The 22214-nt window shown below is 44.1% G+C and overlaps 1 protein-coding gene across 2 annotated transcripts in view; it reads right to left on the bottom strand.

Moving 5' to 3' along the window:
- The window catches only part of GPR89B (G protein-coupled receptor 89B), a 26775-nt gene extending 5174 nt beyond the window's left edge, over positions 1-21601 (bottom strand). Inside the window, exons 1-11 of one of the 2 annotated variants that reach the window (XM_032780980.2) lie at positions 21473-21601; positions 17738-17797; positions 16648-16751; positions 15319-15425; positions 14439-14540; positions 10772-10892; positions 10388-10468; positions 3568-3677; positions 2627-2715; positions 1815-1907; positions 1360-1455 (exon numbers count right to left, since the gene is read on the bottom strand). In XM_032780980.2, coding sequence (XP_032636871.1) covers positions 1360-1455; positions 1815-1907; positions 2627-2715; positions 3568-3677; positions 10388-10468; positions 10772-10892; positions 14439-14540; positions 15319-15425; positions 16648-16751; positions 17738-17797; positions 21473-21514 — 1005 coding nt within the window. In that variant the 5' untranslated portion in view covers positions 21515-21601. Of the gene's footprint in view, positions 1-1359; positions 1456-1814; positions 1908-2626; positions 2716-3567; positions 3678-10387; positions 10469-10771; positions 10893-14438; positions 14541-15318; positions 15426-16647; positions 16752-17737; positions 17798-21078; positions 21236-21472 lie in introns of those variants that run through there. The other variant, XM_032780981.2, reaches the window with a different exon arrangement.
- Positions 21602-22214: the final 613 nt, after the last annotated feature.

Here is a 22214-nt window from a genome sequence, read left to right as displayed (position 1 = left end):
GGGGGGCAGTCAGCAATGAGAGGGCTGGTTGGATGGGCCGGCAGGGGACAGCCAGGGACAATCAGGGGACAGGGAGTGGGGGGAGGGAAAGTGGATGGGGAAGAGATCCTGGGGGAGCTGTCAGTGAATGGTATGCCCCTTCCCCCCCCACAAACCGGCCCTCCATACAATTTCTGAAACCTGATGAGGCCTGATGAGGCCAAAAAGTTTGCCTGCCCCGATACAGCATCAGAAAAATAACACTTTACAAGAAAAAAGTGAAAGCTGAAATAAACATAAATAAAAACACAAGTCCTAATTCAAATGGAGCACATGGGGAGGTGGAGTCATTTCATGTTTCACTTGTAATCATGTGCCACAAACCAACTAGTATACAAATTGTGCAGGCACGCACTTATTACTATTCACAGAGAATGCTCATTGTAAAATTGTCTGTCCATGAATACACTAACACAAACTAAGTTCTGCAGGTCAGACACTATTCATCTCTTATTCACAGCTGAGTACGGTGTCCATTCTTATTAATAAATACTAATCTAAGTCCCCAGAGATCCATTCACACGAACTGTAAATTCATGCAGTGTACGTGCACACACACTGTTCACTGCACCCCTCCACATATTGACACATCGTGGACAGCCACTTCCAGAGTGCCCTCCATTGAAGTGTTCAACATCCCATAAGACAGGTATTGTTCTAATTTTACAGATTGGAAAACTGAGGTTCATAATGGTTAAATGACTTCTCCAAGGACATAAGTCAATGGCAGAGCCACAAACAAAAATCCAGCTCAGAGTTCTCTGCTTTAACCATGAATCTCTGACTGAGAGTTATAAACCACCTATGGCAATAACCCCATTAAGATGGGGGTGAATGGAATGCTCACACCTCATGGGACCGTGACATGAAAGCTCAAAGGACCCTTTCCTCCCTCCAGGTCAGGGTGTGGAGCACGGTGAGCTACTAACATGCAATAGGCTTGTTGTGTGAATAGTGGACATCCTCCAGCATTAACTTTCACTGGAACATGGTTAAAATGATGTGCTCTCTAAAGGTGATACCCAGAGGCTAATGCTGCATTATATTCATCTCTAGCATGGGGATTGTGTGCACTCAGGGTGTCAAAGTGTACTTGCAAAGTATACTTTATGGTAAGAGGAGTGACTATTAAGTTTGGATACTAGTGTATTAAGAGCAATGTTCACACTATATTTCCCAGTGTAGAGATTGGTGGAGAAATTTAAGCCCCTTCTCAGAGCCCCATTTATCCCCACCAGCTGCTCCCACAACACCAGTTCAGTTAGTAATAGATAAAACAGCAATTACTGATGTGAGTGGGGGGGTTTAAATGTTTCTCACATCAAACTGGATTCCCAGATAATTTACAGTGATCTCAATTCCTCTTGTGACTGGATCAGTCTTCCCAACTCGATCAAATACGATATTGATGGTTGCCTGCAGGAGAGAGACAAGTGCATCAATTCAAGGGAATGTGGTATACACAGCACAACTGTATCTGTGACACACATACATGTCCTTTGCTCTGTATTTCATCACAGAACAATCCCATAGAGTTAACTGAGAGTATACAAAATGTATGAAAACACACAATGCAGTAAGAAACAGTATCCCAAATAGATGCCAATGTCATTCAAAAACTAATTTCCAGGAGCAGGACGTATGAAAAGAAACTGGAAGAATATTCTTAAGGTGCAGACAAGAATCTGTGTGTAAAGTCTCACTACCCGTATGTGTCAAACAATCTAAGCAAGGTTATGCAAAACGTTTATGGACAACAACGTTTATTCACGTACCATGAAGATTTTCCAGACGCAATAGATGGAGAAAAAGTAACCCAGGAAATTAAAGTATTTCCCCTGGAAAGTTTTGGAGTATTCTATTCTCTCCTGAAAGGGAACAAAAACAACAAAAACCACCCATACATTTAACATTTTCAGGTTCAGATAAAATTCAAATGTATAAGTTTTAGACAATTACCAGTAAAAAACAGCAATGATTACTTTGTCCTTCTACAGCTCTCAACATTCAAGTGTTTACAGACACATTAATGAATGAACCTCAAGGCCCGTGTGAGACAGAGCTGCAACAGTAGCTCCTCTTATGAACAGCAAAACTGAGGCACTGAGTAGTGAAGTGCCAAGGTGTCACAGCTAATAAAGATCTGGAAAGAGAACCCAGCTCTTCAAACTTCTATTCCTGGCTTCCATGAAGCCATGCTCCCTCCTGACATTTTAGCACTGACATGTATTAATTTTTATAAAACATAAGAACTCATCACTTCAGTACATTGTGAGGCCAATCTGCAGAAGAAAAGACTAAGTCAGGGCCTCATTAGCAGGGGAACTGAGCACAGACCCCTCTCCCAACACAGTTTGGGATTGCTGGCCTTTTCTGAGGCCCGGTACATGTTCCACTGCATATATGAACTGGGGAAAACAGCTTGCCACCTGACCCCGAGATTTGAGAAACAGACTCTTCCAATATTGTGTCAAAGCTGAGAAACCAGCTGCTGTTTTCATCGTTGCCAACAGAATGCCTTTAAAATTACTTCTGTTTATTCTGCTCATCCTCTCCCAGACTATCAATCTGGCTCTTTGCTACGTACCTTAGTTGCATGCAGGTCAGCAGTTTCCAGGAAAAGCTGCCGACTAAGCTCTTCCAACGCATCCACTTCCTGCTGGATAAGAGACAGATCTGGCAAACCAGAAGAGTCAAGGGCAGAATTCTGCAGAAGTTCCTAACATCAACCGGAAACAAACATACCCTGAGGTTCCTCCATTCCTGGGCTCCCTGCACAGACACAATCTCAGTTTAAACTGCACCAAAAACCCTCATATGATAGAATCTTCAGAGCACTCCATTGTAACAATGCCGGTCAGCATGACCCCTTTAACAGGATCACATAACTGATCTCTGTATCACAAGCAGAGGAATGCACACTACCAAATGGAACCAAGTTGCTCCCAAAAACTAGCTGATCTGTTTTTATAACATCCGTACACTTTAATCTCCACTAGAACTTCTTTGTGTTACTTGCACTCCATCACCATCTACAGGACTTCTGCTGGGAGTTAAAGACTGGTTATCAAACCATGTGCAGAATTTTCCTCACCATGCATACCCTTCCTGCTCCTTCCTGTTGGCCCAGAACCCTACTCATATGGCTCTCAGTAAGGTTCCCTGCCCCTCCCCGAAGCATTCTGGGAGATCTGAATCTGAATGCTTAGCAAAAACTATTGTCTTTCTGTAACTCTCACTGTTTGCCAAGCCCCACCGCACCCGTTCTCACAGGATTCCTTTCTATCTTGTTCTTGTGGACACTCTCCCTACACCAACCCTTTACCTGAGCAGATGTCCAGTATTTTGTTGTGCTATAGTGTAAGCTCTTTGGGGCATAAAGTGTTTCTTACTCTATGCTTTGGGAAGAGCTGTGTGATATATAAATGCTTAACAACACTGGCCTCCCTGTCCTTTTTCCTAATTAAATCCTATTTCTACTCAGCAGGGAACTAGCCTGAAGCCCCATGGACAGGAGAGGAAGGATACTTTCACTGCCAGGGGCCGATGTGGTAACACTTTTTATCATTCCCCAGAAGCTGGTGGGTTTGTTGTGCACTTCCCCTCTTTGGAACATGGTCCTGTGGGCCATTGCCATTCTGAAAAGAGAAAAGATTCAGTTCTCAGAAAAAGATGCATTGTGCAGCAGACATTGTGAAACTTAGCCCTTGGCTACACTGGCACTTTACAGCGCTGCAACTTTCTCGCTCAGTTGTGTGAAAAAAACACCCCCCAAGCGCTCCAAAATACAGCACTGTAAAGCACCAGTGTAAACAGTGCTGGGAGCATGGCTCCCAGTGCTGCAACCTAATCCCCATGAGGAGGTGGAGTACGTGCAGCGCTGGGAGAGCTCTCGCCCAGTGCTGGCGCTGCAACCATACTCGAAACTTCAAACTGCTGCCACGGCAGCGCTTTGAAGTTTCGAGTGTAGCCAAGCCCTTATTCAGTGCAGAGACACACCCCTACCATTCACACAATCACCAATCCTGCTCCAAAACATCTCAGTCAGCTCAGGAATGGAATTCAGTCCTAATCAAACAAGCTACCATGCTGTTGAGATTTCAATAATACAGAATGGATTTCACACCAATTAAAAATAAAGATTCAATTGGGGTCTCAGTCATGTGACTTGTCAGCCTCCCATGTCCTCTTCCAGATCATGTGACTCTGCAGTCTTCACTCTCAGAGGACAGGAGTGGCTAATAGGAGAGTTTGGCGAGGGACTTCTCCAGGTGAAGGAGGAGAGATTGTGGGACCCTTGGGGTAAGTTTGTTGTCTATAGTGTTTGTAGTGTGCTTGCTACTTGACTGAAATATACCATGTGGTCTGTATGTTTGGGGAACCGTGTGCTGACTCTGTGTGTGTTGAGCCTAGCACCCTGCTAGATGAGGCTGAGAGCTAGGAGCTTCTTAATGAGGCATTAAATCAACCCTTAACCAGGGGTGGGGCAACTCAGGCACAGCAGGGCTTTAAAAATCCCACTCCTAAGCAACCAGAGGAGCTAGTGAACAGGAGCGGCTAACAGGGGAGTTTGGTAAGGGAGTTTAAAGGGGGAGTGTGAGCAGGGGCTAGAGATATCTTACATTCTGTGCACTTAAAGGTCAAAACACCACTTGATAAAAACAAAGCGCCAACAAAGAAACAAGCTTTGGGAGTACAAAAAAAGAGAATGCAGGCAGAAGTCAAGCAACAGAGTGGGAGCTACCCAGTTTAATGAACCCAATACAGCATGTACGGTTACCTCCCCTATGGGTTGATGGAGTATGTATGCATTCAGTGCAAGGAGCTCCTGGCCCTCAGAGACCGTGTACGGACTTTGGAGACCAGGGTAGCTGAGCTGCAGGAGCTACGGGAGACAGAGAGGTACATAGATGAGACTTTCCAGGACACAGTAGAACAGTCCCACTCCCGGTCTGACAGCCTCTGTGCTGCTGAGGAGGATGAAAGTCTCAGGAAAGGAGAACATCACGCTGGCGCAGAGGGAAATGATCCCACAGTTGGGACCCTCCTCCCAGATGATGATGTGGTATCCTCTCACACTGAGGATACTTCTCCAGGGAAGGGAACTCCAGTTATTAGGAAGAGACAGGTATTAGTAACAGGCAATTCGATCATTAGAAACATCGATAGCTGGGTTTGCTATGATCAGGAGAACCACATGCTGACTTGCCTACCTGGTGTGAAGGTTGCGGATCTCTCCAGATATCTAGATAGGCTTATGTGTAGTGCTGAGGACGAGCCGGTGGTTGTGGTACGTGGAGGTACCAACGACATGGAGAAGGATAGGAGAGAGGTCCTGGAGGCCAAATTTAGGCTGCTAGGTAAGAAATTGAAGTCCAGGACCTCCATGGTAGCATTCTCTGAAATGCTTCCAGTTCCATGCGCAGGGCCAGACACACAGACAGAACTGCAGGGTCTCAATGCGTGAATGAGACCATGGTGTAGGGAGGAGGGGTTTAGATTTACTAGGAACTGGGGAAGCTTTTGGGAGAGGAGGAGCCTATATAGGAAGGATGGACTCCACCTAAACCAAAACAGAACCAGATTGCTGGTGCTTAAAATTAAAAGGTCACAGAACAGTTTTTAAACTAAGAACTAGGGGAAAGCCAACCAGTGCAGAGGAGTATGTGGTTCGGACATCCCTCAGGGGAGGATATAGAAATGGAGATTCCCTATGTCCTAATAAGGAGGAGAGGATGGAAAATGATAAAGGGTTTGATGGGAAATAGTCAAATGAAAAAAAGTCCCATTCAATTACATCATGCAATAGGGGACAGCCAAAAAATGACAAGTTTTTAAAAAGCTTATATACCAGTGCTAGAAGTCTAAATAATAAGATGGGTGAACTAGAGTGTCTAGTCAGTGTTAAATGACGATATTGATATAATAGGCATCACAAAAACCTGGCAGAATGAAGATAATCAATGGGTCACAGTAATACCAGCATACACAATATATCAGAAGGACAGAACAGGTCATACTGGTGGGGAAGTGGCACTATATGTGAAAGAAAGCGTGGAATCAAATGATATAAAAATCTTAAATGAACTAAGCTGTATGATAAAATCTCTATGGATAATAATTCCATCCTTGAAAAATAAGAATATAGCAGACGGGCTATATTACAGACCACCTGACCAGGATGGGGTTAGTGACTCTGAAATGCTCAGGGAGATTACAGAGGCTATTAAAATAAAAAAATCAATAATAATAATAATGGGGGATTTCAAGTATCCCTATATTGACTGGGTACATATCACCTTAGGAAAGGATGCTGAGTTAAAGTTTCTTGATACCGTAAATGACTGCTTCTTGGAGCAGCTAGTCCTGGAACCCACAAGAGGAGAGGAAATTCTTGATTTAGTCCTAAGTGGAGCACAGGATCAGGTCCAAGAGGTGAATATAGCTGGACCGCTTGGTAATAGTGACCATAATATAATTAAATTTAACATCCCTGTGGCCGGAAAAACTCCACACCAGCCCAACACTGTTGCATTTAATTTCAGAAAGGGGAACTACACAAAAATGAGGAAATTGGTGAAACAGAAATTAAAAGGAACAGCACAAAAAGTAAAATCCCTGCAAACTGCACGGGAACTTTTTAAAGACACTATAATAGAGGCTCAACTTAAATGTATACCCCAATTTAAAAAAAAAATAAGAGAACCAAAAGAGTGCCGCTGTGGTTAAACAACTGCTAAAAGAAGCAGTGAGAGGCAAAAAGGCATCCTTTAAAAAGTGGAAGATAAATTCTAAAGAGGAAAATAAAAAAGAGCATAAACTCTGGCAAATGAAGTATAAAAATATAATTAAAAAGACAAAAAAGAATTTGAAGAACAGCTGGCCAAAGACTCCAAAAGTAATAGCAAAATTTTTTTTTAATACATCAGAAGCAGAAAGCCTGCTAAACAACCAGTTGGGCCACTGGATGATCGAGATGCTAAAGGAGCACTCAAAGACAACAAGGCCATTGCAGAGAAACTAAATTAATTCTTTGCATCAGTCTTCACTGTTGAGGATGTGAGGGAGATTCCCAAACCTGAGACTTTCTTTTTGGGTGACAGATCTGAGGAACTGTCCCAAATTGATAAACTAAACAGTAATAAGTCTCCAGGACCTGATGGTATTCACCCAAGAGTTCTGAAGGAACTCAAATGTGAAATTGCAGGACTACTAACTGCCATCTGTAACCTACCATTTAAATCAGCTTCTGTACCAAATGACTGGAGGATAGCTAATATGATGCCAATTTTTAAAAAGGGCTCCAGAGGTGATGCTGGCAACTACAGGACAGTAACACACACTACAGTACCAGGCAAATTGGTTGAAACTATCGTAAAGAACAAAACTGTTAGACACATAGATGAACATAATTTTCTGGGAAACAGTCAACATGGTTTTTGTAAAGGAAAATCATGCCTCACCAATTCCCTAGAATTCTTTGAGGGGGTCAACAAGCACGTGGACAAAGGAGATCCACTGGATATAGTGTATTTAGATTTTCAGAAAGCCTTTGACAACATCCCTCACCAAAGGATCTTAAGCAAAATAAGCAATCATGGGATAAGAGGGAAGGTTCTCTCATGGACTGATAACTGGTTAAAAGATAGGAAACAAGGGTAGGAATAAATAGTCAGTTTTCAGAAAGGAGAAAAGTAAATAGTAGTGTCCCCCAGGGATCTGTACTAGGCCCAGTCCTATTTAATACATTCATAAACAATCTGGAAAAAGGAGTAAACAGTGAGGTGCAAAATTTGCAGATGATACAAAACTAATCAAGATAGTTAAGTCCCAGACAGACTGCGAAGAGCTACGAAAGGATCTCACAAAACTGGGTGACTGGGAAACAAAATGGCAGATGAAATTTAATGTTGATAAATGCAAAGTAATGCACACTGGAAAACATAATCCTAACTATACATATACAATGATGGGGTCTAAATTAACTATTACCACTCAAGAAAGAGATCTTGGACTCATTGTGGATCATTCTCTGAAATCATCCACTCAATGTGCAGCGGCAGTCAAAAAAGCAAACAGAATATTGGGAATCATCAAGAAAGGGATACATAAGAAGACAGAAATTATCATATTGCCTCTATATAAATCCATGGTATACCCACATCTTGACTACTGAGTGCAGATGTGGTTGCCCCATCTCAAAATATATTGGAATTGGAAAAGGTTCAGAAAAACGGCAACAAAAATGATTTGGGGAATAGAATGGCTTCTGCATGAGGAGCGATTAATAAGACTGGGACTTTTAAGCTTGAAAAAGAGGCGCCTAAGGGGAGATATGATAGAGATCTGTAAAATCACAACAGGTATGGAGAAAGTGTTATTTACTACTTCTCATAATACAAGAACAAGGGGCCACAAAATGAAATTAATAGGTAGCAGGTTTAAAACAAACAAGAAAGTAATTTTTCACGCAATGCACTGTCAATCTCTGGAACTCCTTGCCAGAGGGTGTTGTGAAGGCCAATCCAAAACTGGGATCAAAAGGGAGCTAGATAGATTCATGGAAGATAGGTTCATCAATGGCTATTAGCCAAGATGGGCAGGAACGGCGTCCCTAGCCTCTGTCTGCCAGAAGCTGGGACTAGGTGACAGGGCATGGATCACTTGATGATAACCTATCTGTTCATACCCTTTAGGGGACCTGCCATTGGCCACTGTCAGAGGACAGAATACTGGGCTTGGTGGACCTTTGATCTGACCCAGTATGGCCAGTCTTATGTCCTTTCAGTGACCACACAACCCACCAAATGCCTCTCTCCTTTGGAGCACCTCTGTCACTGTACAACTGCCTTCTCCCCAGAGCTGTGAGAACTGGACTGAATGCAGCAATGCTCTATGGCAGCAGTTCTCAAACTATGGGCCAGGACCCCAAAGTGGATTATGACCCCATTGTAATGGGGTCACCAGGGCTGGCATTAGACTTGCTGGGGCCTCGGCCTGAACCCCACAACCCAGGGCCAAAGCCAAAGCTCAAGCCTCATTGCCTGAGGCAAAAGCCCAAGGGCTTCAGCCCTGGGTTATGGGGTTTGGATTTTGGCTTTGGTCCCCTTGCCTGGGGCAGTGCGGCTCTGGCAGGCTCAAGGCTTTGGTCCCGGCGTCATGTAGTCATTTTTGTTGTCAGAAGGGGGTCACGGTGCAGTGAAGTTTGAGAACTGCTGCACTCTGGTAGTCATTACGGGGCTGTGTGACAAGCTTTCATAAAGCAGAATCACGTAAAGCCATTACAGGGTAGGACTGTTTGATGCATTGGACCATTTGCACAAGACTTCAAGAACTGGTTCAAACACAAAAGCATATGCTGTATATTGTCCCTCATGCTCCCATTTATACTACAATATAATCTCTATAATCACTGCTGGCTCCCAGCCTCATTACTTCAACATTTCACTGAACTGAAATGCATAAGCCACTTATCCAACCCTAAGCTGAAACCTTTTCATAGCATTGTCAATGCAATCTATGAATCCAGTGTGTTCACTGGTCCCCTTTTTTGTATCTGCACCCAGTAGAGCCACATTTGGCATCAAGCCCTCTTCAAGGTTATTGATAATTATTTTAAGCTAAAGCACCCCTCTCTCCCAACTCAAAATATTGGCCCTGGTGACACCCAGCACAGCGGATATGTTCTCCAATAACGAAGAACCTCTAACTATTTAATTCCTCCCTATCCTAAAAATGTGCAGCTGGAAGGAACCTTGAGAAGTTCAGGGTCTAGGTCTGTAATGGAACAGAACGGATTTTGTTTCAGGCAATGAAATGACTGCTACAATACACCATTCCAACCCCTTCAGTACACTTGTTTCACTAGAGCAGTTTTTCCCAAACTTGGGACACTGCTTGTGTAAGGAAAGCTCCTGGTGGGCCAGGCCGGTTTGTTTACCTGCCGCGCCCATAGGTCCGGCCGATTGCGGCTCCCACTGGCCACAGTTCACCACTCCAGGCCAATGGGAAGCGGCGTGGGCTGAGGGATGTACTGGCCGCTGCTTCCAGCAGCCCCCATTGGCCTGGAGCAGAGAACCGCAGCCAGTGGGAGCCGCGACTGGATGGACCTGCGGACACAGCAGGTAAACAAACCGGCCCGGCCCGCCAGGGACTCTGTCTACACAAGCAGCATCTCAAGTTTGGGAAACACTGCACTAGAGCAAGGAATCTTATCTGGTACAGTTATGCAACTACTTCCCACTCCTGACAGCCAAGAGTTTGGCTATTCCAAGAACACAGTATCCCTGCAATCTGCTAACCCCAACAGCATTAAAGCAGCATCTTGACTCTGCTCTGTTCTCCTCACCTTTTCTTCTTGCTGATGATCATGTCTATGGTTTGTAGGAGACGACGTTCCAGGGCTAGAATATCTGCATCTGTCACATTCCTGCAACATACACACAATACCCCATTAGCCTTCCACTCCAAGGAGAATGTGAACAAGGACAAGCATGCGGGACAAACAAATTGGAACTGAAGAACCTATGTAAGGACAGCATACATCAGTGATGGAAGGGGTCTTGCAGTGTAGATGGGACAGCTAGAATCAGCAGGCTTGGGGGGATGGGAAAGGAAGGCCCAGAGCCAATCCTGAGCAGTGTCCTAGAGGAATCTGAGAGCGCGCACACACGGGAAGAAGGAAAAAATCTCAAGGAGTGTATAGAATAAAATTCCAAGAGGCTGTGGTTACCTGAGAAAGTAGGACATGTATGTGTACGGACAGTTAACAGCACCAAATCCAGAAAGCAGAGCCATGAGTGTCACCCCTATCACACCGACTCGGCTGATGAGCTGCTCTATGGACAGGATTCCTGAAAAAGAGAAGACAATGTAAGTAAGAGGTTGCTTTTACTGTACTTCTTTACACTTTGGTGTCCTCATAAAAGAATATAGTACTCATTCAATTACTTAGCCAAACTACTTGCCTTCAGAGTCCACGTACCACAGGTGATTCAAAGTGTATACAGGCAGTGGGTGGGGGAGAGGAGGAAGAGAATGTTCTCTCAGGGAAGTACTGAAACTCTCAGCGTTTCCTGACCTATTTTTACATAAGGCTAAACAGAGTTGGTAGGAGACTGGGAATGGGCTGCACATTACCCTTCCATTCTAAATCACTAGCCCAGAAGTGACCAATTTTTCTCATGAGATGGCTGCTTGGTGGTCTTAGTTTACTTTCTGGCAGGCGTCTGTCCATGTCACAAAGCCCACTCTTACAACTCGCACATATAGCACCAAGGGTATCATTTTCAGCAAAAAGACCAAGAATTGATGAGACTACAAAGATCAAAACTGGCCCCTCTCTCGTAGAAGTGATCCTGCCACATCAGATCTGACATATGCTTATAGGGCATGGGGTTAGGGTAGAGAAAAGCTTATGCTACTGCTGGCTGTGCTATATCCATCTCGTGGATACAGAGACTACCAGAGGTGCTATCTGTTAACAGATATGGCAATTTCCTGCAATATTTCTGAAAAACTTATGGCATTACATTATTGTGTTATTATTATAGTATTATTGTGAAACAGGATTCTATGTAACATCTTCATGGGGGAGATATTACAACTCCAAGCAGTACCTTTGGGGTCCACTGTTTTACATGAATGGTTTAAGTATGATCGTGTTCTACTCCATGAGGCAGGGCTCCTGGTACACTGGGTGGTGATTAGGCAAATTTACTCAGGTTTCTAACACCTCCAGAGAGGTTAGAGAGGCTCACATATACTGTTTCAGACTGGATTCTCCAGAGGCCAACAGATTTAAAAAAAAAAAAAAAAAAAAAAAGGACTTTGGGATAAATAGCCTGAGTTTAAATTGACTCAGGGCCTTCCTTCTGATCCAGCAAACAGACAGGACCTGCTGTCTAAGGGGGACACTAATCTTCCTGGCAGGGATAGGAAAATCTTTGGACTACTGAGGCCCCATAAGACTCATGGGTGAGCGCTGCTAAGCTTTTAATATGTATATAGGAGCTTTCATTGTTTTTATATATTTTCACTGTTATGCGTTCACCTTAAAAATACACACGAGTCTTAGAAAGTGGTGCGTAGTAACTTACAACTGCAGGCAATTACATTGTTCATAGCATTTGAAGAGGGAGCAAAGAGCAGACTCAGGCCTCGTTAGGCAGTCTGACTTGCAGGGGAACTCAGTGTAGGCAAGGAACAGTGCAGCCTGGAAAACCCTGGTCAGGAGAGAGAGAGATATGGGTCACCAAGACAGGTGACTGCTGTGGAGCCCGTAATGGGTGCCCTCAAGTGACCATGGAGGGGGAATACGGGTGCAGTTGCCATGAACTGTGACACTGTCACTCTGGCATTTTGTATTAGCGCTAAATTCACACTAAAAACATTGCAATAAAAAATAGATTAAGGTTCTACATTGTAACCAAGGCGGTTAAAATACTATGTTTCATTTGTCCTTCCCAACTTTCTATTGCCAGCCACAACCACACACGTTTTCACAGAAATCTGGTACCATGAACTAGTAAACACCACTCACCTTTGGGGAATGAGATACAAAGCAGCAGCCATACACTGCACATTTGGAGCTTATATGATTGTGAAGCTGAGGTGGCTGAGAGCCAGGCCACATTTCATGCTTCAGGGAAGGGAAATAAATGATGAAAACAATAGCAAAGGGCCTTAACAAAAGGAGCTTGACCACAGAGTCATGTGCAGCCACATGCAGATTTACACCAGTTAGAGAGCAACAATACATTGGCCTTTTGCCCCACATGCTGTTAAACAGGAGCAGGTAAAATATAGATGCCTTTAAAAATGACGTATTCAACTGCTTAAAGCAAGATATCCCAAGCTTTTCCTAGCATTCTTCCTTTAGTGATCAGAGAGGTGACATACAAAGTGTTCATTTTATAAAGTCAGAATGGTGGGCAACAAAAGTTTTAGTGGAAAACTAAAGCGTATACTAATCACACTAGTGATACAACAGAGGATGCTCTTCTCTTATAGTCTCTCTGTGCCAATGCCTGCATATGGTGCTAAGGGGCACCACGTGGCTGTAAGTGCTGTCTTTAAGAATAGATGTAAAAAAAATGAGATTCTTGAAATTTCCAGTGGTCAAAGATTCCATGGCACTTTTACACATAGATTAAGAGGGTTAACTCCAGTGCCCTGGCCAAATTCCAGTTGGGTGGTTACATTCTGCCAAGCCAAGCTCCTCCTGCAGCTTTAAATAGATACACCAGGGATCAGCAACCTTTGGCATGCGGGCCGCCAGGGAAAGCCTCTGGTGGGCTGAGCTGTTTTGTTTACCTGCTGCGTCCACAGGTTCGGCGGATTGCAGCTCCCACTGGCAGCGGTTCACCGTCCAAGGCCAATGGGGGCTTCAGGAAGCGGCAGCAGCCGAGGAATACTCTGGCTGCCACTTCCAGCAGTCCCCATTGGCCTGGAGTGGCAAACCGCAGCCAGTGGGACCTGCGATTGGCCGAACCTGCAGAAATGGCAGGAAAACAAACCAGCCTGGCCTCCCAAGGGGCTTGCCCTGACAGGCCGCGTGCCAAAGGTTGCCGATCCCTGGGATACACACTACTTTCCTCCAGTTCCTTAAACTGCTGTGCAATGTTGTTCTACACTATTGAATAGATACTGTATTCAATCTCAGAGAAGAGTGGATTTCAGTGGGATGTGAAGTAATCAGGCATTCTTTCTCAAAGAGAAAAAATGTTTTAGAATCACAAGTGAAATCTTTCAACTATTACAGGGTCAGCGCAGCCTGTTAATTTCTCCTTGGGTTCTTTCAACGCTGGGGCTCATCAAATGAGGGATAACTCATCCATTAAGCATTTAAGGCCTGATTCTGCAGCCACCTCTGTGCACAGAATCCTCACTCATTTCAAAAGGAGCTGGAGAACAACATGGTAACAAAAATCAGGACTCAAGAATTCAGTACTGACTATTCAATAATGGGTGTTGATTTTTCTAAGTTCTCTTCTTCCCTGGACTTGCTTGAGCACCCGCAAGAAAAGAAAGAGTAAACATGACGGTAAACGTTTAAGTCTTACATTTTAGGGACTCTGCCCCCTGTAAAATGCAAGCAATGTTAAGTTCCTCTGGATTCCAGATTCACCCAGTACTTCCTGACTTGCTAGATTTCTGCTGTTTTCTGGAGGGAAAACAATACAAATGAATCAGGTAGTCCAGTTGTTTGGACCTGTGTTGTGATGACATTAAAGGTTCATGGGGGTTTCCTGACTTTCTGAGCTTATTCTCAGGAGTAAGCAACCAGATATGGAATGTACTTTAGTTCTCAGAGTTGCTAAGAGCTAGACAGTGAAATGCTGAAGCACTATCTCTGCAAAGGAGGAGGAGGAGAAAGAAACATACATATGAAAACTCACCATGTTTTGGGCTGAGGATAGGAAATGGATCTCCCAGTTTCCAAAAGAAATACATGAATGTCAACCAAACAACACAGGCAAAGAGCAGCCTTTGTCTATGCACTGAGAAAAGGGGAGAGAAAACAGGCATTATTAGAAAGTTCTTGTGTCTAGGCTTCATGAAAGGCTGCAGAATCACTACATTGGTCTCAAGATTGTGTTCCGTAGAGATGATTAAAACATAAGTACTAGCAGTATCCAGTACTGTAACTCTTATGAAACTGGCCAACTCTAAATGGCTCAATCACCTGACAGGCACAGTCAAGAGCAAGGAGTAATGCATGAAGCCTCTTTTTGGGAGCTCTGGGACAGCCTGCTCCGCAAGCAGGTATAAACGATACTGGGGCTCACACACACTGGGAGGACACATGCTGCCACATCTCCTAAGCAGATGCAATATGCATGATCAGCTGTTCTAACTTGGGCAGGGGTAGAGCAGAGCCCGGACTCCACTTTCTGTTGATACTTCTTTCCCCCATTAGCAGGGGTAGGGCCGGCAGCATGCTGTAAGGCAGCAGTTCTAAACCTATTTACCACTGTGGGCTGCATATGCAGCTCTCTATATCTAAGTAGGCCATAGCCACACAATATGTAAACTACTCATATGGCTCTAAGGATGCCAAATGCAAGCAGCCCACAGGCTGAGAACCTTTGCTGTAAGGGAACAGTTCCTGCACTTGGAAGAGTCTTTGGACTGCATTTTGCCCTTCTGCTGTACAGGTGGGAGGGTGAGGGACCCTAGTGTTGGAGGACCCTAGCCCTATTTGTGAATGCCTGTCCTCCGTTGTGAGGCATAATTCTCAACCCTAACAATCTCACTGTGGTAAATATGCATACTCACATAGTCGAATATTGCTCACAATGAAGTAGCCAATGTAAAAAGGCACCATGAAGACTAGGACGAGCAAAATCACACACAGATTCAGTTTCCAGTGAAAATATCGAGAACTGAAAAGGAATCAGAAGATTGATCAGGGCCTGATCATAATGCAAAGATTTCCTCTTAAAGCTGAACACATCTCACCCCTCCTCTGCAGACTAAATTGCACTAGATAACACTCGCCTAAAAGCAGCACACTGGGATACCCCTACTGGATCTTACTCTAGACCTCACAAATGTGCATAAAAAAGCAATTGGCATACCAGAACACAGCAATGGGCCATCTAATCAAGTATCCTGTGTCCACAGTGGCCAGTGCAACTCAATAATGCACCTAATTGAGCAATAAGGCAAAATTTCTTCCTATTTCCAGATAAGATTCAATTTACGCCCCCAAAGCAGGAGAATCTGAAAGTCCCCGTCAATTTTTCCTAGTTAGTGTAATTTAATATGTTCTTATTTATAGTGGCACTCATCCAAAGATATTTTCATCACTGATAAACTGCAGTGGCAAATTCCACAGATTAATAATACACTGGGAGAAGATGATTTTCTTTTATCCATTTTAAATGTGTCGTGACTTAATTTCCCTGAGTGCACTCTTATTCCTGTATCATAGGAAAAGGTAAGTCAGAGCACCCAGCTGGCAGCTTCTATATTCCTCTGTTCAATATTCTCTTTTTCTATTCCATTCTGAAGTAAGCCTAATACTTCGAACTCTCTTTTCATATGGAAGCCCTCAGTCCATGCCTTCAGTCATTTTAGATTAGTAGAGCAATATTGATTATAAGGTGCGAATGTATCATCGATTTATAGTTACTGTTGTATCATTCTTACTCTTCAATTAACATAGTATCTTATTTGCTGTTTTCACCACAATCAAGCACTGAGCAAATACTCTCTATAGCTCTTTATAATTACAGAGTACTTCACAAACATTAATTATGAATTAATCCTCACAACATCCCTCAGGGAAATAGTATAAACAGAATCCTTATTTCATAGCTGGAGAAACTGAGGCAGGAAGATAAGCACCTTGCCCTAAGGACCCTGAGCAAGTTGGTACCAGAGACTGGATGGGAACTCAGCAGCTCCTGGCTTCCAGCCTCATACTCAAATCATATGAATGACCCTGCTGCTCAGATGTCTTCACTGATCTATTCATTATGTTGCCTACACAGCTTTTCCTTGACATGGGGACAATTAACTCTGAAATAGTTCTATAGCAGCTAGAGAATAAAACGAAGGCCAGGCCTTTATCTAGGAAAATGTGGTAGACCCCATACCTACCTGCTATTTAGCACTCCCAGGATCTCAAAGATGATGAGTTCAAACATGGTGCAGGAGAAGGCGAAGGTCACAGAGAAGACCACCTGCACCACATACTGTCGCACCTGTGATGGAGCAAACACGAGACAGGAGTCACTTCCATCCTCACACAATACTGGCCAGTTACATATCAGTCAGGGGAAATAAACCATGAGGTGCCTCAGCACACAACAGGGTCTACGCTTGAGGTGCCCAGACCTTGCCAAAACAAGGGGATAAGCTGGCAGTTTGCAAGGAGCCAGAGGGCTACATCCAGTTTGTACAACATTGAGCTGATTGTAGCTGCCTTTGTACTGAAGACCAAGGTGCTGTACATAGAAAGACTACATGCTCCAGCATACAATGCATCAGGCCACGTTAATCAAAATGGTGCATCACTTGCTAGATCTTGTACTCTCAGCTGGCCCAAACTCTGAATTATAGACATGGGAAGCCATGGATTGTATTGCAATACTCCGTGGGACAACATTTGGCCTGCACTTTGGCCATTCCTAGCCTACACAATACTCTCTCTCATATCCCTCCTATTTTGCTACACTGTCACAATTTTATTCCCCATTGGCTTCTTCCTAACAATCCAGTCACACTGTTCTTTTTAACAGCTTTCCAAAATTTAAATTCAAGGGACACTATCAACTTAAAAATAATGTCTGTGTGAGAAAATATTGTACCAACGACTGTTATGAGGAACACCCATGGTGAGTATAACCAAAAGTGATGAGGAATATATATAAATATATTTTTTCTACATTTTCAATTTGTTTATATTTAACAGCACTGTGTATGATAACTGTCACTGTGTCCCCAGTATTGTCCATTTCCCCTGTTGTCTAGGTGGGTTTTTCAAATAGCAACAGGGGAGGAAAAACATTCTTTTTTAAGAACAGGAAAATGTAAAACCACAAAAATACAGCTGAAAGGAGGAACTCAAAGGAAGGGAAAGTACCCCAAACTGCTTTTTACTGATTTTATTAAATGGACTAGATTTCAATGTGACAGCTTCACTGTTAAGATATAGAGTCACAGTTTGAATGAAACAGCCCCTCCTCACCTCATAGTCCTTGAATAGCTTGCGCATGAAGAACAGCCACCCAAATCCAAAGAAGAGCACCTGTAAAAAAAAGGCCAACCGAAAGGTATTGTTTAGGAAGAAACTTGCAAAATGTGAAGAAGCGAGCTTCTGGGCAACATCACATAAGCAAAGCACTACAGCTCCTGCTCATCACATAGTTCCCGAGTATCCAATAACCAGAGAGGTCCAAAATGGCTGTTAGCGTGGAGAGAGGGAGAGATTTAAGTGAGATGAAATGTAACAGACATAGAGTACCACTGCCTTACTGCAGACCCAGTAATGTACAACTTTTCAATGAAAGGGGGCAGAGGAAGTGGTAAATAGAGGCAAAACAAGCATCCAGGCTTCTAGGTATGAGCAGATATTAGAGAAATCATCTTTCACTAGATCAATGAAGACCTACAATGCATTTTATTGTTACATAGCAGCTTTAACACACTCTCTCACAATGTCTTAGAACAGTGGTTCTCAAGCTTTTGTATTGGTGACCCCTTTCACATAGCAAGCCTCTGAGTGTGACCCACCTTATAAATTAAAAACAAACACTTTTTTAATATATTGAACACCATTATAAATGCTGGAGGAGAAGTGGGGTTTGGGCTGGAGGCTGACATTTCGCAACCCCCTATGTAATAACCTCGCAACCCCCTGATGGGTCCCAACCCCCAGTTTGAGAACCCCTGCTTTAGAAAGACTGGTTTAAGTGAAAGAAAAAAAGTTTAAGACGGGAAGCAGTTTAGAGGGAGGGGAAGGGAGTTACAAATAAGGCAGAATACATGAAAGTAAGAGCCTCATCTGTAAAAAGTTACAGGGAGAAGACAGATCAAGCTCAATAATGCTTTTCACTTATACCTGTATAGTGCTTGTCATCAGAGATTCTCAAAGCAAAAACACTTCACTAACTTACATTAGCTAAGCCTCACAACACCCTTTTAAGAGGTAGAATAAATACCATATCCATTTTGGGGATCGATAAATTTAGCCACACAAAGGTTAGGTGACTTGGTCAAAAGTGAACAAGTCAATTGCAGAACTAAGACCAGAACTCTGGAGTCATGACTGCCAATGCCCTGCTCTAGCCACAGGACCACACCTCTCTCCCAGATGGCACAAAGGCATCGGTCTAAATAACATGTGGATAAAAGTTAAGAGAAGATGAACAGAAAGAACATGGATTCTTTTTTAAAATTTATTTTAAAGGAATATTTTTGATGTCACAGATAGGATCAGAAAGGCAGAACAGATGGCAGTGTCACAGTGTCACTTCCTAGAGCAGGGATAGTCTGTTTTTTGTCAAGGTCCCAATTTCTGGATCAAGGTATAGTCAAGGTCCAGACAGACACAAGAGAAAATAATTTAGAAAATAACAGCAATAATGATGATAAGTAAATAAATAAAAAGATTTCGGGGTCCATTCAAAAGTGTCTGGAGGTCCAGATTTGATCCGCAGACCGCCTATTGAGTACCCCGATCCCTAGAGCACATTAAAAATTTGATAGCATTATGGACCCCTGACATGCAGAGAGCAGGGATTAAGAAGGAACAAAGAAGTAAAAGTACCAAGCAGTAAATGAGCAAAGTGAGGACAAATTCTGGCTATGCTCCTGAAACAGAAGAATGAAATTTACAGACAAAGAAGATCTGGAAAGTATGAGCCAAGGAAGACCAAACATTTTTGCCTTGGCACCAAAATTATGAAATCAAAAGTATGAATTAAGGAGGGTGATTGAAAGCAGTCAGAGAAATCGGGACAAGGAGGACTTTAGTTTTTGAAGTGACTGATAGAAAAAGGGTAAGAAAAAGGTAAGACTTACTACTATCAAGCAGAAGGTTTGGGGAATGAGTTAAGGAAGTATTGTAGGTGTCACCTACACAAAGTGATTCCAAGGCTGAAGCTGGCAAGTAGCACCTACAAAGGGAGCAGAGAAACACAGACTAGAAGGAGATCAAAAACACAGATCAATTTTTACCTAAAAATATCGAGATTAAGGCTCCTTTGTTCCTGGCACCATACAAACACTCAGGAAGACAAAATCTTAAGAGTTCAGTGTCTAATTAAGACACCACAAGTGATTGTGCCAATAAGAAAGGGGTCAGAAGAGAAGAATACATAGGCTAATTTAAGTATGCACCTTGATGTTTCTGAAGATGATGCAAAATCTCCACCAGAAATGAAAGAGAAGCAATTTAAGAAGGTAAGAAATCAAAACAGAAAATGAGTGAAAGGGAGACTTGCTTAAGGAGAACAGTGATCAACAGGTCCAAAAGCCACACTGAAATCAAACAGGATAAGAAGAAAATGATGTGTCAACAAAGAGACAATGCACAAGTTATTATTATGGAGAAGACAGCCTCAGCACTATGAAATGATCAAAAACCAGACTGAAAGCAGTCAAGGAAGTTGTACCGAGAGAGGTAATCAGAGAGGAAAGGACACTGTTTTTTAAAAACCTGGATAAGGGGGAAAAAAGAGAAAAAACATAGGACAAGTAATTAGCAAGTGAGGTAGGTTCAAGTAAGTGGGTTGTCCCCCCCAGATAACATTGTTTTGGCTCAACGGGGCAATGATCCATTTTAACTAGAATAACAAGGACAGGACAGCGGGAGGTTACTAAGGCTCCAAGTGAGATAGCTATATCTACAGTAGAGACTAAATGAAAGATGACTGATGGAAACTGGAGGAAATGAAAGAGATGGAGATGGTCCTGGGCTGCAGGTGGATCAAGGGAGTTCCAACAGTTGTCGAAAAATACTTTCTAGAAACAGATTAAAATCTTTCAAGCTTGGAAAGCAAACTTGTAGCAGATTCCTCAAAGCAGTAAGCAGGAGGGAGAGGCCATGAGTAGCCAGCACTCTGGACAATGATAGAACCAAGTAAGACAGTTCAAAGGACAGTAGGCTGAACTTTTGCCATGGGTTCCCACACATGGGAAATTTGGATTTGTGCAAATTATGCTCGGTTATAGGAATTCAATTCTCAATAGCCTGTCACCCCATCTTGCTTGGAATCACAATCCTGAGATTATTTTACTGAGCTGAATATTGTTTTAGTAATTAAAAGCTCTTGATTGATTCTGAGATTTTTATGGTCTTATTCTGAAGTAGACTTTACATCACAGCAGCTGGTTCTCAACAGGGGCCAACAGCAGGTCCAGGGTAGGTTACAACCACCTTCTCTCGTGGATACAAGGGAGGAAAGCCCTGATTGTTTTTTCCTACTGAAGCACAGAGTCATGATATTGAATAACGGGTTGGGAACCACGAGCAGGAGCAAAAGGGGAGGGAGCCATAGTCTAAGCAAGCAGTGAAACTGCACCCACACTGGGCCACTGTATAAATGGGGAGCCCCTTCACCCCATAGCCCTGGGGATGGCAGTGCGCCGGGAATAGTCAACTCGAGGCACCAGGGAGGAGCCTGCCGGCTTGTGCGCCGCAGCGCAGCGAGTGCCCGGGGACGGGGCAGGATTTGGGGGACGTGGAGAGACAATTGGGGGCCGCTCCTGTTTCACGTTCTTCACACAAACGTGACAGGCCGGGGGGGGGGGCAGTGCTGGGGGCCCAGGGACCAGCCCCCCTTGGTGAGCGCCGGGGGGGAGGGGTAGGAGCGCGTCACACGGAGCTGGGGTCAGGGCTGTAGCACCGCCCCCCGCCGCGCGGGGCCCCGTGTCCCCGCCAAACAGCCCAGGAGCGGCCGGGGCCGAGCCCGGACGGTACCTGGGAGGTGACCATGATGCCGGAGTCGATCAGGAAGCTCATGGCGGCAGCGGGAGGAGGGGCGTTACCCGGACCCGCCACCGGCCGCTCCGGATTCCAGCCTGCACGCGCCGCGCTCCCCCCGGCTCTGCCCCCTCCCCCCCGGGCGCCTGCGCAAGTTCGCGGGGCGGGGCCAGCTGGGCTCCGTAGCGAGGGGCGGGGCCAGGCCACAGGAGGCTCGGCCCCGGATTTCGATTAACGGGTCGGGGCCAGGCATAAAGGCCGGTGCCTGAGAGTTCCGCTTGGGGCGTGGCCAGTGAGCAGGGGGTGGGGCATTGGAGCTCTTCGAGCAGGGCAGTGGCGGGAACTGCGTGGAGGGGCAGGGCCTTGTTTGTCCAGTGCCTGTTATTTGTCTCTTTTTCGCTAGCAGCTGCGTTGCAAGCCCACTGACCTCTCAGTGGAAGAGTTTTGCACCAGGAGTTGTTGAGCAGTTTGTGAGGCAAACTTTGCTCTTAAATCAAAAAGTCTTCGAAAAAAATCTTGCTAGATTTAAGAGGTTGTATAAATCTGGCAACACACTTAAATATCATTTATGCCAGTGTTTGGTCATTGTACAGATGTAAAGCAGAGGATCCGAAATGATGCTTTGCCAGGAGCTGGCTGGCTCATATGGCACAGTTTGTCTTTATTTGTAGCTGCTAAACTGCATTAAATAAATTGAAAAGACATTAAACACTTTCCTAATTTCACTTTCTCCATATGA

This window comes from Chelonoidis abingdonii, chromosome 1, assembly GCF_003597395.2.
Source record: "Chelonoidis abingdonii isolate Lonesome George chromosome 1, CheloAbing_2.0, whole genome shotgun sequence".
Classification (NCBI taxonomy): Eukaryota; Metazoa; Chordata; order Testudines; family Testudinidae; genus Chelonoidis; species Chelonoidis abingdonii.
This window is presented reverse-complemented; position numbering and strand designations above follow the sequence as displayed.